Raw genomic sequence first — 14,545 nt, forward strand, 5'->3', positions numbered from 1 at the left:
TAATGCAAGCAAATGCAGAAGAACACAGCGAATGGACAGAGAGCAGACAACAGGGGGTAAGGGGAGAGAAATAAATATTTTTTTTAAAAAAGCCAATTGACACTTAGCAGCAACATTTCACCAGTCAGTACAGACAAGACCCTGTCTTTCCTGTGCACTTTTCATACAGCAATAAATACCTTTTGATGACTGAAAATATCTGCTGATAACCCGAGAAGATACTGAGTTTTATGAATAAAGATGGAACTAGGCTGATAACAGAAGGAAGCCATTAAGAAAACAAAAAAAAATAGTTTATTGAAAGTGTAATAGTTAATTTTATGTGTCAACTTGGCCAAGTTACGATGTCCAGGTTCTTGGTCAAACACTAAACCTCCATCTTGCTGCTGCATTTTTTAGTTGAGATTAGCATCTATAATCAGTTGTCTTTAAGTAAAAGAGATTATCCTCTATAATGTAAGATAAAGGCTGTAAAAATAAAAAACAGTTCCTGAGAGAAGAAATTCTGCCTCAAGACTACCATGTGAATTCCCCTTGAAATTTCCAGCCTGCCTGATTCTTCTACTCCAGGATTTTAGACTCAGGACTACAATATCATTCTTACCAGAATTTCCAGCACGCAGGTCTGCCCTATAGATTTCAGATTTGCCAGTCCCAACAATGTGAGCCAATCCTTTAAAATAAATCTCTTAATATATACATACACAGATATATCCATTTTGTTGGCTCTCTTCTCTGTAGAACCCTGACTGATAAAGCAGGGAGATGAAAATCACCAAAGACTAAAATCACACCTTTCTTAGAATTTAATACATTTCTAATAGTCCTTTCTTAATAGAGTGGCTTCCCTATACAAAATATGGCAAGAGTATAGAGGAAACAACCAGGGTTGTCACAAAATGTGATGAAAACATTCTGGAATTAGTAGTAATGGTTGTAAAAGTCTGTGAGAATACTAAAAAAAACACTGAGTTGCACACTTTTGTGCAAGAGTGAATAATATGGTATGTGTATTATATCTCAGTAGAGCTACAATTCAGAAAAGTGATGATTCTTCAGTGGCATTCCATCATTCTACAAAGGACTTGTTTCTCCATTTTATTCCTTGAAATCAGAAGCTCTTTTGCTTATCTTTGTGTAGGACATAGTGCACTATCAATAGCAAACCCCGAAGTCTGCTTAGTTCCCAGCCCAAAAGACTTTTTTACAATATTGGAAAAAAGGAAGTTGTTGGTGAAAGGAGTTTTAAGTGCATTTTGAGCTAAAGATGAACATTTTCCTTTACAGCAGCTTTAAGTGATAGAATGTATTACTGAGATTTCAGGCTGGCAATTACTTCTGAAAAACTACATCTTTCTAAAAAGAAGACCTTTCCTTCCCATCCCCACCCCCCCAAAAAAACTCTTCTCCACTTGAAGAAGTAGTAATAGATGGTTCCCATTGTCCTTAAGGATGTAAAGACACTTCCTTACCTCTATGTCACACTCAAAAGGTTCAGATAACTATAGCAGAATTTAGTCCACTGAAAGGGAGGCATCTACATACAAGAGGGAATACGGCAGGAGCAGACCTGAGGGCACAGGATTCTCTGAGGGCCTAAGGAGTAGTTTCTGATTTTTATGCCTTAATGGGTAGGAACAAGGGCTTGACCTGAGGACCAAAACTGGGCACAAACCTGTTCTTCCTCTGTAAAGGGTACGAGTGCCAATGGTGGCAGGGGTTCCTCCTGTAGGATAGGCAGAAATTCTTTATCCAGAAGGTCTGACGGTATCTGTATAACCAAATACATGAACAACATGAAATTAACACTACTCCTCCAATTACAAGAAAGTAAAATCGAGACATATACACTCTTCCATTTATCTCTTACTGATTAGAAATAGGAATTAAGGCTCATTCACCTATAATTAACTTCTGTGGTACTTAAATATCTTGAGTGTCAAATATTAAAATCCCGTCATTGTTTTCCCTCCCATCAGACCAACACTTTAAAGACTTGGAACATAACAGTAACTCTAGTCTTCCAGAGTAAAAATTTTCACATTTAATTCAAAGTAGGAGGTGGCAAGGTAATTTTTATAAGCAACTATATCTGTCCTTAGCAAAAACCGATTAAAATCTGAGATTCTAAATACATTAATAAAATTAAAAAGAAAATACACTTTAAAAAAAGGACATATTATTTTATCACTGGTCAGATAATAAAAGCCTACTTTAGAGTGTATGCGTTTTGATCATTTTTAAGTGACAGAAATGTAGTGTTAAGATTTTTCTCTCCACTAGAAATTTATATTTATATATTTATATATTTAACTCAAAAAAGGAAAAACAGGAGAAACTGTTCCTCCTCAGGCTCCTCACTTCTAACTGAAAAGTAGGATAAGAGGCGAAATAAAGAGAAGAAAGAAGCCCTTCAATTCAAAATTAAGTCATCAAACTGGTATAGAAAGAAACATGAAAGGGAGGTTAAGAGGAAATAAGTTGGGAAGCTAATGTGTCTCAACTGATTGAACTCCCGCCTACCGCACAGGAGGTCCTGAGTTCAGTTCCCAGTGCCTCCTGGAGAAGATAAGCAAGACAGCGAACTGGCACAACAGGCAGGTGTGGTGAGCTGATGTAACAAGATGACACAACAAAGGAGACACAAAGAGGAAAAACAATGAAAAACACAACAAAATCAGGGAGCTGAGGTGGCTTCAGCGATGGAGCGCCTCTCTCCCACATGGGAGATCCCAGGTTCAGATCCCAGTGCCTCCTAAAGAGAAGATGAGTAGACACAAAGAGCACACTGCAAATGGACACAGAGAACAGAGAGCAAGCACAAACCACGGCCGGGGGTGGGGGGGGGGGGACACATAAATAAATCTTTAAAAGAAAAGAAGAAATAAGCTAGAAAAGGCATGGAGTACTGACTTCTCATAAATGAAATCTTAGGTCTCTGAAAAACAGAGAGTATATCATGCTTAGAGGAGCCTCTAAGTGACACTATTTACTTGGGGATACAAAGTAAGAAAAGAGAAAAAGCATGGGTTGGCACATTAACAGAATGCATCATTTTTCACACAATATTGCAGTCCATACAAAAGATTCTCATTCATAATCTTGAGCTCTCTTTTCCTACTTTCTTACCTTGTTGTCTTTAAGGAAAAGTGCTAACATTTCTTCTCTGCCATAACGATATTCTGCTAATTTATACTTCGGCAATGCTGGAGAAAGAGGAGGCGATGTAATACTCCCACCACTGGACAGAGCTCGGAGCCTAGAATGGGAGAAACAAAGAAAGCAAACATGGAGTGTAAACTATCTTGGCACTATGGACTTTATATTAGTATGTAATACACTATTAAAAATTTTCATTTCAGTTCTTTGGAAGAGCAAAAAGAAATCCCATTATACTCCAGGTACCAAAGATTTTAGTTTTAATACAAACTGCTATAAAAAAAAAGACTGAGAGAGCAGTTCATTCGTGATGACCAGTGTCTCTGATAAGCTTTGGGGGTGGGAACTTCTTTCCAAATTCTAAAAGTAACATATAATTAAAACAAAATGCAGCTATTACTTTACATCCATTAGACTGATAAAAATCAATAAATCTGACAATATCAGGTGTTGGTAAGGATGTAAAGGAAAACTCTCAAACTGTAGCTGTGGGATTATAAATTGAAACTACATCAAAGATACCAAATAAAATATTTAATCAAGTATGCCACACATAAGAAAAAGCAATGTACAGAAACTTATACTGGACAATGCTTTTACAGAAAATATATAAATTTGCAAATAGGTTTCTACTATATACAGACACATCCAAAATGTAGTAAAAGCACAGAAACAAGCATGGAACTGGCCAATACAAAATTCAGGATACACATAAAGCTGCAAAGAGGAGAGAAATGGATCAAGGAGGATATAAAGGGAGTTTTAATTTTTTCAGTTTGATTAAGGGCTCATGGGTGTTTAATCGTTTTATATCCTTGCATACCTTCATAAAACATTAGGAAATAAATTTTTTTAAAAGTAATTAATGATCATTGTAGAAAAATTGGAAAATGCAGAGAATTACCTTCTGTTAAGAAAAAAGTAAAAAATATCCTCCACACTAACAGAAATTAACTCTGAGGAATGGGCCAAGGAGAGGGACTACTCTGTATAATTTTTAAACATATTTTGAAATAAAATGCTTTTATCAAAAAAACACAGGGAAAAGGCCTCAACAAAAACTTGCACAAGAAAGACGCTTCTGCAGCACTGCATTAAATAACAAGTGGAAGAATTCATATTATGAGTAGTTAATCACTTTGGGGCTACCCCAACTTCTATAAAGTAACAGATACAAGGCTAAAGGGATAAAGCACCTTAATTCTAAGTCTAAGAAATAATTCAACAGAAGGACTAAAATACATGCCATAACCAAAATAGCTAAACTTTTTTCGTAAAAGCAAAAACCGGGGGAATGTTTTACTATATTATTGTACATTAAAAGTTATTTTGAAGGCCAAGTAAAAGCATATTATTAAAAAATGGCAGAATAGTATATCTATAGTAAATATAAATATCTCTATTAGTAAGGTGAGGCAGACTGTTTTCCTTCAGTGTTTCTATCTTCTCTAGGCACTTACCTTTTATAAAGAGCAATTTTGAACATATATAAAAATACCAAGAATATAATAAACTCCCATGCACCCTACCCATTACCAAGTCCCAAAACCATCAATCCATGTCCAATCCTACTCCACCCACAACCCCATCCAACCCTCCATCAATATTATTTGAAGACAATCTTTTTTTTTTTAAGGCTTGAGATTATATAAATGTTCCATAAAAAATATTCCCATATACCTTATTCCCTCCCAGAACCCCACTTTCCCCAATTAACATCTTTCATTAGTGTGGTACCTATGCTACAATTGATAAACACATACTGAAGCACTGCTACTAGCCATTATTGTTTACACTTTGCACTGCACAATTTTATAGGTCTTGACTAATTTTATAATGGCCTATATCCGTCATTGAAATGTCATGCAGGACAATGCCAATGTCCCCAAAATGCCCCATGTTACATTTATTCTTCCCTCATCCTCCCCTCGGAACCTCTGGTGGCCACTGCCTTTATATCAATGATGAGTTCTTCCTCTGCCAGAATAAATCTCCTTTAGTCCATATTTGCATTCCCCGTTTGTTTGTTCATTCCTCAATTTTGAGGATTTGGGGATGGTGATGTCCACTCTGTTTCTAATCAAGAGGGGTAAAGGCAATCTAAAGCATACCATTTCATCTGTAAATATTTCAGAGTGAATCTCTAAAAGATATGGTGTGGTTTTTTTTTAAGCCTAGAGTTGGCTGGTTGGATACCTGTGATGTACTTTAATATATTCCTCTGCCCTCTGTAGTTCATGTAATTTGGCAAGTGAAGGGAGAGACTAGACCAGGTGTAGGTTCTAAATTGAGGAGTAAGACTACTTCATATGTTGTGAAATATTATTCCTCCAGAGGCACATACTGCCTGGTTATTTTTGTGATGCTAGCAGACATTGATGATCAATGCTTGCTTACATCTGTAAGTTCACTAAGGTTGCAAAATTATTTCATCATCTCATTCCTTCTTTATTAGCCGGAGCACTTCTAGATAAACTTCCCTCATACACTATATGGTACAGTTATCCAATGATATAGTTCACACTGGAAAGGAAAAGGCCTTGATTCTTTTATTAGTTTTCAAAATAATGACTTGGCTTACCATCCTCCAACGATAATAAACTATTTTTTTATTAATGCACTTCAATTCACTGGAATTATTCTTAGCAATGTTCACTTTGTTTCATCTTTGACCAGGAGGAGCCTGTCTGGGTTGACTCCTCAGTGTTCTGACACAACCTTAGCAGTCTTTAACTATGTGTTATGTCAAAATGGTACAGGTTCATCTTATATTATTCCTTGCCTTAATTATGGAACCAACTGTTTCTCCAGGGAGCTCTTTTTCTCTTTAGTATATATAAAGACCCCAATATGGGAGTGAAAAGTGCTCACTGCTCCTAGATTAGCCATTTCCTTTTCAATTATTCTTCAGCTGAAAGATCATTTAGTCCAACCCCCATAAGACAGGTGAAACAATCACCTAAGAAAACAACATGCCGAAGGAATGATCCAACCACTGCTGAAGGCCTTTCCAGGAAACTGCTTCCCATTGGATTCACATAAAGTTAGGCTCTTTCTAAAAGAAGTGGAATTAATATCCACTGAGAACTGAGGCTGGGAATTTCACATATACATTAAATCTCATTGAAATTTTATGGCAACTCCAATAAAACTGATAAGAAAAATGAAATTGGGAGGTTTAACAACTTGGCCTGTCACAGCCAGCTAAACAAAGATTCAAACACAGGTTTTTCTTTTACTGCAAAAATGATTTTTCCAACGAGACCTCAAAAGTGTATTAAAATAACCAAGTCTTCTTTTGCACAACATTAATTTTAAAATAATCAAAGGGAAGTGGATGTGGCTCAAGTGACAGGGCCTCTGCCTACCATATGGGAGGAACTAGATTCGATCCCTGGAACCTCCTGGTGAAAAAGAAGAGAAAGCGTGCCTGCACAGCGAGCCAAGTGCCCACGCAAGTGCCCACATGGTGAGCCAAGTGCCCATGTGAGTGCCCACGTGGCAAGCCAGTGCCCACACAAGTGAGTCAGGCAGCAAAATGACACAACAAAAAGGAAAGATGAAGGGAGAGTCCAGGTGAAGCACAGCAGAGACCAGGAACTGAGGTGGTACAATTGACAGGGAACCTCTCTCCACATCAGAGGTCCCCGGTATTGAATCCCAGTGAATCCTAGAGGAGGAAAGACAAGAGAAGACAAAAAGAGAAACAGATACAGAAGATCACACAGTGAATGGACACAGACAGCAAAAACACCAGGGCAGGGGAGGGAAGGGGGGGGGGGAAGAGAAGGAAAAATAAATTAAGTAAAATAATCTAATACATATTTTGTTAGAAATTATTTACCATTTCTAAATGGTTTTTAAATGTCCTAATACTGAGCCAGTATGTTTCCCAATAGTTTCTACCACCAAAGGTCATATCTAAGCTCTCTTTCAAGTGAAAATCATCCCCATATTGGCAGTCACCATGTCCGATCAGACTTTTCTTCTCATGGCCCAACATCCCAGAATACTTCAATTGCTCCAACAACAAAGTTGCATTTTCAAGAATACTCCTCCAGCTGCTGTAAACAGACTAAGGCAAGCAAAGAGCAATACAACCTAAAAGAGAAGCCTAAATTAGGATAGTGGCTGTCTTCTGGCTCAATAACTAACAAATCCTACTCTAAATCCTTTTCTTCACCTACAGTTATTTGGCAAAGCCAAAACATATCTGAGGAATATCCCTCCCTAAAAACCTGCCAGTGATCTTTCTCCTCCAGGATCTTGCTCCATTCAACTCTCATTCCTAGAAATTCAATTTCTTCCTATTCACTTCCCCTTCAGTCTCCAAATATACCTAATAGTGATTCTTCTAAAACTCCTTTAATGCAGCATTCCGTCTAGCTATGTACTGCTCGTCTTTCTTTTTCATTTCAGAAACAACTCCACTTACTTTCTATTCACTTCAAACTCCAACACAATCTAGCTTTACCCCTAACCACTCCACTGCTTGAGCAAAGTTCATCAATATCACCAAATCCAATGGAAAATTTTCTGTCCTTATCGCCTTCATCTCCCTGCCCTATATTTAGATCTGTTTAGCACAGGAGGCTATCCTGTACTATCATGGGTGGTATCTGATAGGTAGTGGTGGTGATAATCCCCATTGGTTCACTTTTGTCCAAAATTGGAACGTCAGTTTATAAAAGCAATTTAGAATGTCGACACAGATATATGAAGACGTGGGAGTCAAGAAGCACTTCTGGGGGAAAGGAAGTGGCTCAAGTGGGTGTGCACCTGCTTCCGACATACAAGGACCAGTACCTCCTAAAAACAAAAACAAAACAAACAAGCACACAAACGAAAAACCAACTCTGGGGAGCTGGTGTAGCTCAGTGGTTGAGTGCCAGGTTCACACATACAAGATCCAGGGTTCAATCCCTGGCCCAACAACCTCAAAACAACAACAACAACAACAACAACAAATCACTTCTGAATAAACGCATGATTCCCAATTACAGCTCTGATCTCTCTCCAAAGATCAGGCTCTCATACTCAACCACTTATCACCTCTGAAGTTTAACATGCCACAAACCCTATTAAATCAGCTCATTCAACCAACCCTCTTCATCGCCTGTATCCCCAAAGTCAATTAAGGACAGCACAATATGCTTGGCCACTGGATTAAGACTCTTGGGAATCATCTTTTACTCCTCACCTTCTACTATTCTCCCATACCCAATTACCAGGCCTCCCAGTTAAATCCTAACTACCTTAAGCTATTCCCCAACCCAACGATCTTACCTTTGGTCAGGCACTTTCATTTCTTACTTGGACTGCTGTAACAGCATCCTACATGCACTTTCTACTCTTCTTCCATCCTCCATACTACTATAAGTTATTTATTTCAGATGCAAATCTGAATACAACTCTTTAATTGGCAAATAAATAAAAGCAAAAGCTTCTTCACATAGAAGGGTCACCTCCAAGTTTATCTCTCCCACACTTCACATTATAGTAAATGGACTGTCTTGGAGTTCCTCTCTTTAACCTCCAATTTTTTGCCTCCTTGTCTTTTTTCTGCTGTCAGGAATACTTCTCCCAGCCTTTTTCACCTAGGCAGGGAGGGGAGGAAACAGTTGGGGAAAAGAGAAGTGAGGAGAAGGAAGAGAAGCAGAGTGAGGAGGTTGGAGAGTTGGGAAGACTAGTAGGGAAGAATGGAGAGATCTATGTTCTCAGGGCAATGTTAGATACAAATCCCTGCCCAGGCTGCATGGAACCAACAGGCTAGGGGAAGAAATAAATAATAAACAATCATACAAATAAACATACATCTGTTGAAGTATTTTGGAGAAGACTTGAACAAATTTACATTTTAAGATTACTCTGAGTGAGTGGAGGTGGCTCAAGCCATTAGGCACCTCCCTCCCCATATCAGAGGTCCCAGGTCCGGCTCCTGGTGCCTCCTAAAGAAGGAAACAGGCACAGCAAGTGAAAAACAACAAGGGGGTGAGAAGAAATAAATAAATAAATAAAATCGTAAGATTACTCTGGCTGCCATGAGAAGAACAATTAAGAGGGAAGAATGAAAGTTTAAAAACATAGTTTAGGTCAGAGTTGGTGGTGGCTTATACGAGGGTGGTAGCAATGGAGATAGAGACAAATGAACAGATTCAAGAGATATTGTGGAGCTGGAACTGACATGACGCTGTGATGGACTGGATGTAGGGATACAGAAGAAAAAGAAAACACCAAGGATAACTAAGATTTCTGACTTGAACAATCTGCAACTGAGGTATTTACTAAGATGAGGTAAAAAGAAATTTTAAAGGGCACAAATCATGAGTTTAGGTTTGGAAAAGTATTAAGTATGAGATACATATAAGACATCCAAGTAGAAAAATCAAATAGGCAGCTAAATATCTTGTATTCCCACTATACTTCCTTTACAATAACACATTACAGTAAAATTACTTGTTCCATGTGTCAGCTTCCCAACTAAACATTTCAAATCTTCTTTATTCCTGTTGGCTCAGTCCCTCACCTAAAGCATGAACTCAATGTGTTTTCTGAAAAAATCTTAATATTTTCTCTTCTAAAATATACCCTGGACATCTAATTAAAAATCCCTTCAGTTCACACAGATCTGTGTACCCTTTTTGAAAACTGGGAATATTAACTCACTCAGTCTTCCAGAACGTCTCTCTCTTTCATAATCCCACAAAAATTAAAACCTAACACTCTCAAATTTGCATTCTCTTACCCACCCCCATAAAACCTGAATGCCTTCATTCAACAAACATTTATTTAATGCCTATGTGAGGTAAACTAAGCTAAACAATGGGCTCCCCAAAACTGAGAAATAAAGTACTTTTTTAAACAGAATTAGTTCTTCTCTGAGAAAGGTGAACACCTATAAATAAGTGCATCACAAAGTTCTAACTATTTCAACATAGGTATAAACAAAGTGCTTTGGGGGTGACAGAAGGGCCTCCTCCGATTTCTTAAGGAGACCTGGGTAACTTCATTAAGGCCAAGGAGATGAGGCAAAGGAAACCCCAAAGACACTTCCTTGGCTCCTTCCCTAAAAAGCCAGGTAACTGCTGGCAATTATCTCCTATAACAAACTCTTTCATTATGGAGGCATCTTTGAGTAGAATTTTTTAGTCCTTGGGAAAAAAAGGAAAAAAAAAAGCCCTCCAACAAGATAAGTATAATGATTTTTTTTTTAACGTCCTTAATATATATATACACACTTGGGAAAAAAAATTGCCAGTAATCGTTTCTTAGATGGTGGAATTATGGGTAACTTAAAAATTTTCCTTTTTCCTTTTATACTATTGTTTCCTTCAAGTTGTCTACAACAAGCATGAATTTGTTTGTTACTGGGACTAACAACAAAAAATTCTGATAATACCTAACTCTACAAGATTTAGCATCAAAAAAAAAATTTTTAAGATAGTAGTTAGTGTTTAGACAGGGTGAAATAAACAGGCCTGAGACGGGAATTAAAGCTGTATAATCTTCCTGGGAGTCAATCTGTTCACATATCATCAAAAGTCTTCAAAATGAAACTTTTCATTTAATAATTCTATTTCCAAGAAATTAATCCAAAGGAAATAATCAGAGAAACAAACAAAAATGCCCAATGGTGTGTGCATACACATTATTTACAATAGTAAAAAGTAAAAACAACTTTACATTCCAACAATCCACTCATTCATTTAACAAATATTTATTGAGTTCCTACTCTGTGCCAGGCACAGAAAATACATCAGTGAAGAAACTGTACAAAATCGAGACCAAGTATCTGCCCTCAATGGAGCTTACAGTCTAACAGGGAGTAGAGGGCAGGATAGAGATTTTTTTTTTTAAGTGAGTAAAATATTTGGCATGTTTTATTTTGATATAGACCATGGTGGGTGGAGGGGGGAGGAAGCAGAGAAGGCAGAGAGAGAGTTAATGGCAGAGGGGTTATATAGCTGATCAGGAAAAAGTGGTAATACTTGAGTAAAGACCTAAAGAAATAAACTATTGTTTTATGACTAGACATTAATATTTACTTTTCCATTAACTCTAGCACCCTTTTAAACTGCATAGGTGATTACATGTTTCTTTATTCTAAATATAAAGATTACCTAAAATCTAATGATTCTCCAGACATAACCTTATAAATTCCAAGCTTATGATCATTCATGGTCTACCCTCCTACAATTTTCAATGCTCTTCCATTCTTCACTTGTGTTCCCAGGTATGAAACAAATCTCTTTGTTTTATCCATCTCTTATTGAACATTAAGCTTTATATTCATTACAAAACTGATGGACTTTGTCAACAAAATACAGTATCACTAAATCTTCCCATTATGGTCCAGAATTATACACTGATTCACTGTAATCACCCTAAACCTTTCTTCTCCAGACACGGTTCTCTCAAGTTTTACAACATATGTAATGTTACATGCAGAAAAATATGGCAGCAGAATCTATTCATAGTGAAGCTTTCTGGTTCGGGGTTCCTTAGGCTTAAGGGCTTCATATCCTCCCTTTGCCAGAAATAATTTTGATACATGGTACAAAGAAGGGCAGTGTGCTTAGAACTCTACTGCTAAGTTTATCAGCATTTCAGATGATTAGGGGAAGGTTCCCAAATCCTAATCCTGCTGGGTAACAGAAGCAACAACTAGGTAAAGTTACTGCTTAAAAATGGGGACTGGGGACTGTTCTCTGCTAAGCTATTACAATTTTTTAAAAAACACTGGGTGGACCAAACAAAATACCAGCAAATAGGAAAAGGAAATCATGGTCAATGCCACAGAGATCATCTTGTTTGGGAGGAGTCGGCAAGCTTTTTCTGTTAGGGGTCAGGGTATAAACATTCAGGTTTTGCAAGCCAGCGAGCCTCTGTAGTAAGGACTCAATTCTGCTGTTGTAGTGGAAAAGTGGTCACAGATAATAAGGGGAAGCAAATGGGTGTGGCTGTGTTCCAATAAAAGTTTATTTACAAAAATTTTATTTACAGTTCCACAGGCTGGAACCAACCCTAGGTTTAGAGCTTCAAGTTAAATATATAACAACTCTGGAACATTACCAGGTTTTTTCTTTTGTTTTGGCTAAATTCCTGGTGTTGACTCCTTTTGTTACTTCTTAAAAAAGGAGTGCCGAAAAAATCTTTCTGAAATTACCTAAGGATTTCAATCAATTATGTATTCACAATGAAATATACATTAAAGCATATAAGTACAAATGAGAAGCAGTTACAAACTCAAGATAAAGGATGATGAGCTGTACACAAAATGGTTTACAAAGTGAGCTATATGAATTTAAATCCAGTTGGTAAAAGAAGTTATTAAGATATGACGAGAGATTTAGTTACAAGAATGGCCATCAAAATGTTTCATAATAATAGAAAACTAAGAAAAGCCTATATATGCTACATCTAAAGGACTAGTTAAATAAATGGAACATCCATACAATGCAACGACTTAACAGAACAGAAAATATTTATTGATATAAAAGATGTTTCTGATATAGTTATTTTTTAAAAGCAGGTTACAAAACTGAATGCTCAGTATGTTCCCATTTTTGTGAAAATAAATATACATTAACACAAATAAGCATACATAAAACTACCTGGAAAGATACACCAAGATATTTACAGTGGTCATCGTGGATGGTGACATTAGTGATTATCTTCTTCTGGCTTACTTGTGATTTCTAATTTTTCTACAAAGGTATTGCTTTGGTAATAATTATTTTTTAAATACAAAATAATTGAAACAGGTGCTGCATTATTTAGGTCAACATTTCCAAAATAATCTCTCAATGTATAAGAGTTGCATCAGGTATGAGAACTTCAAATAACAATTTCCCCTCAGTCTCCAAATGCCAACTATAAAAGTTAGGAAAATTTAGAAATTACATATAAAGAGACACGCATATAGTAGGGTAAGTTAATAAGAGTCCTCAAATAGGGGGTTACTATAGGAAGTCTGCATCATCTCTCAAAGCATCACTACCCCAATAATCAAGAATGCTTAAAGCACTATTCAGCTTATCTATTTTATATGTTGCCTCTGACATTACCAAAGGGGTTGTTCAATGTTTGAATTGAAAAAGTAACTATAGTTATTCACGCCACTGAAGAGAGGATCTTCAATCATCAACTTTGGGGGAAAAGGAAGAGTGGGGGAAAGTCACACTACAATCTCAAAATTCCATGAGAATTCCATATTCGGGGTCCAAACACATCTGTAAAAGACTCAAAGGTCAATTCATTGTTATTATGGCAAATGCTAACTCAATCCTAGATGAGCTTTTGCTGATAGCCACTATAACTCTGGACCACCTGTCTAGCCCATCAATAAAATAAAATTCAAATAATAATCCAGTAAAAAATATTTTTCAAATGAATCTATGAATAGCAATCACAAACCAACACTGTAGCAGAAAACATATACACATAAACCTGTTACATTATATTTAAATAAAATTATATATGCACCTAGACAAGGGCTCAAACAAAAAGTAAATAATTTACGAAGGTGGTGAAACTGTGGGGAGTTAATTCCATTACTGTTATATAACCTAACCAAGAAGTTTTTTTAAAATTAAGTACAAAATGCAGTCATTTACCAAAGAGCCTTTATTCCTGGACTAGCCTCATTGTTTTCAATGAGGCACATTAAATAAAGTCTCGAAAATATAAACATTTATAAACCCCCCAGCATCCCTACAAATACCTTACTTCTGTACTAGTCATCCATATGCAGGTTTTGAAAACTCACCATTCAGGCCCAAAGTTCAGCGTCTGTGTTTCTGCTGCCATTGTTTTCTGTATTTTTACAATAAATTTTTGTATATGGAGAAACCTATTAAAGAGAAAAACATCTCCATAGTTAGTCAATATTAAATGCAGAATTCCTGGCCAAAAATAGCAGAGCTATAAAGTATATTTTGCTTGTACTCCCCTCTCCCAACAGGGAGGCACCAGAACTGAGATTTTTCAAATTCGTTTATAACAATATACCAGGCAAAATGAAATAAACAAATCTACCCTTACATTCCAATTCACCATCTTTTTATGTTTATCCAGGAAAAGGGGACATGGTATAAGATGAAGCAGTGAAGTAAATGGGAGCCAGATCACTGCAGACAGAGCACTAGAAACCAAATTAAGGATTTTCTTCCTTAGCCTTAGAGTAACAGGAAGTGAATGAAAGGTAATATATTTAAGTTTTAAATTATATTTCTCTCTTGCAATGGCTCTTCCAACACCATGAAATACATCAAGATTCTTAAAATAATGATGTTTTTTGCCTATTTCACAGCTTCTGCCAAACAACTCTTCCTTCCTTTCAGCATAGCACTTTCCACTCCAGTGATTCTTGAAAAATTATCTTGGA

The 14,545-nt window shown here is 36.7% G+C and overlaps 1 protein-coding gene across 13 annotated transcripts in view; it reads right to left on the reverse strand.

Annotated features, from left to right (window-relative positions):
• The window catches only part of GIGYF2 (GRB10 interacting GYF protein 2), a 145,669-nt gene that overhangs the window by 101,003 nt on the left and 30,121 nt on the right, over window positions 1–14,545 (reverse strand). For all 13 annotated transcript variants that reach the window (XM_058299883.1, XM_071216049.1, XM_071216047.1 and 10 more), the window contains 3 exons: window positions 13,928–14,011; window positions 3,130–3,259; window positions 1,676–1,771 (listed from right to left, as the gene is read on the reverse strand). In XM_058299883.1, coding sequence (XP_058155866.1) covers window positions 1,676–1,771; window positions 3,130–3,259; window positions 13,928–13,968 — 267 coding nt within the window. In that variant the 5' untranslated portion in view covers window positions 13,969–14,011. The remainder of the gene's footprint in view (window positions 1–1,675; window positions 1,772–3,129; window positions 3,260–13,927; window positions 14,012–14,545) is intronic.

Source organism: Dasypus novemcinctus, chromosome 7, assembly GCF_030445035.2.
Source record: "Dasypus novemcinctus isolate mDasNov1 chromosome 7, mDasNov1.1.hap2, whole genome shotgun sequence".
Taxonomy (NCBI): domain Eukaryota; kingdom Metazoa; phylum Chordata; class Mammalia; order Cingulata; family Dasypodidae; genus Dasypus; species Dasypus novemcinctus.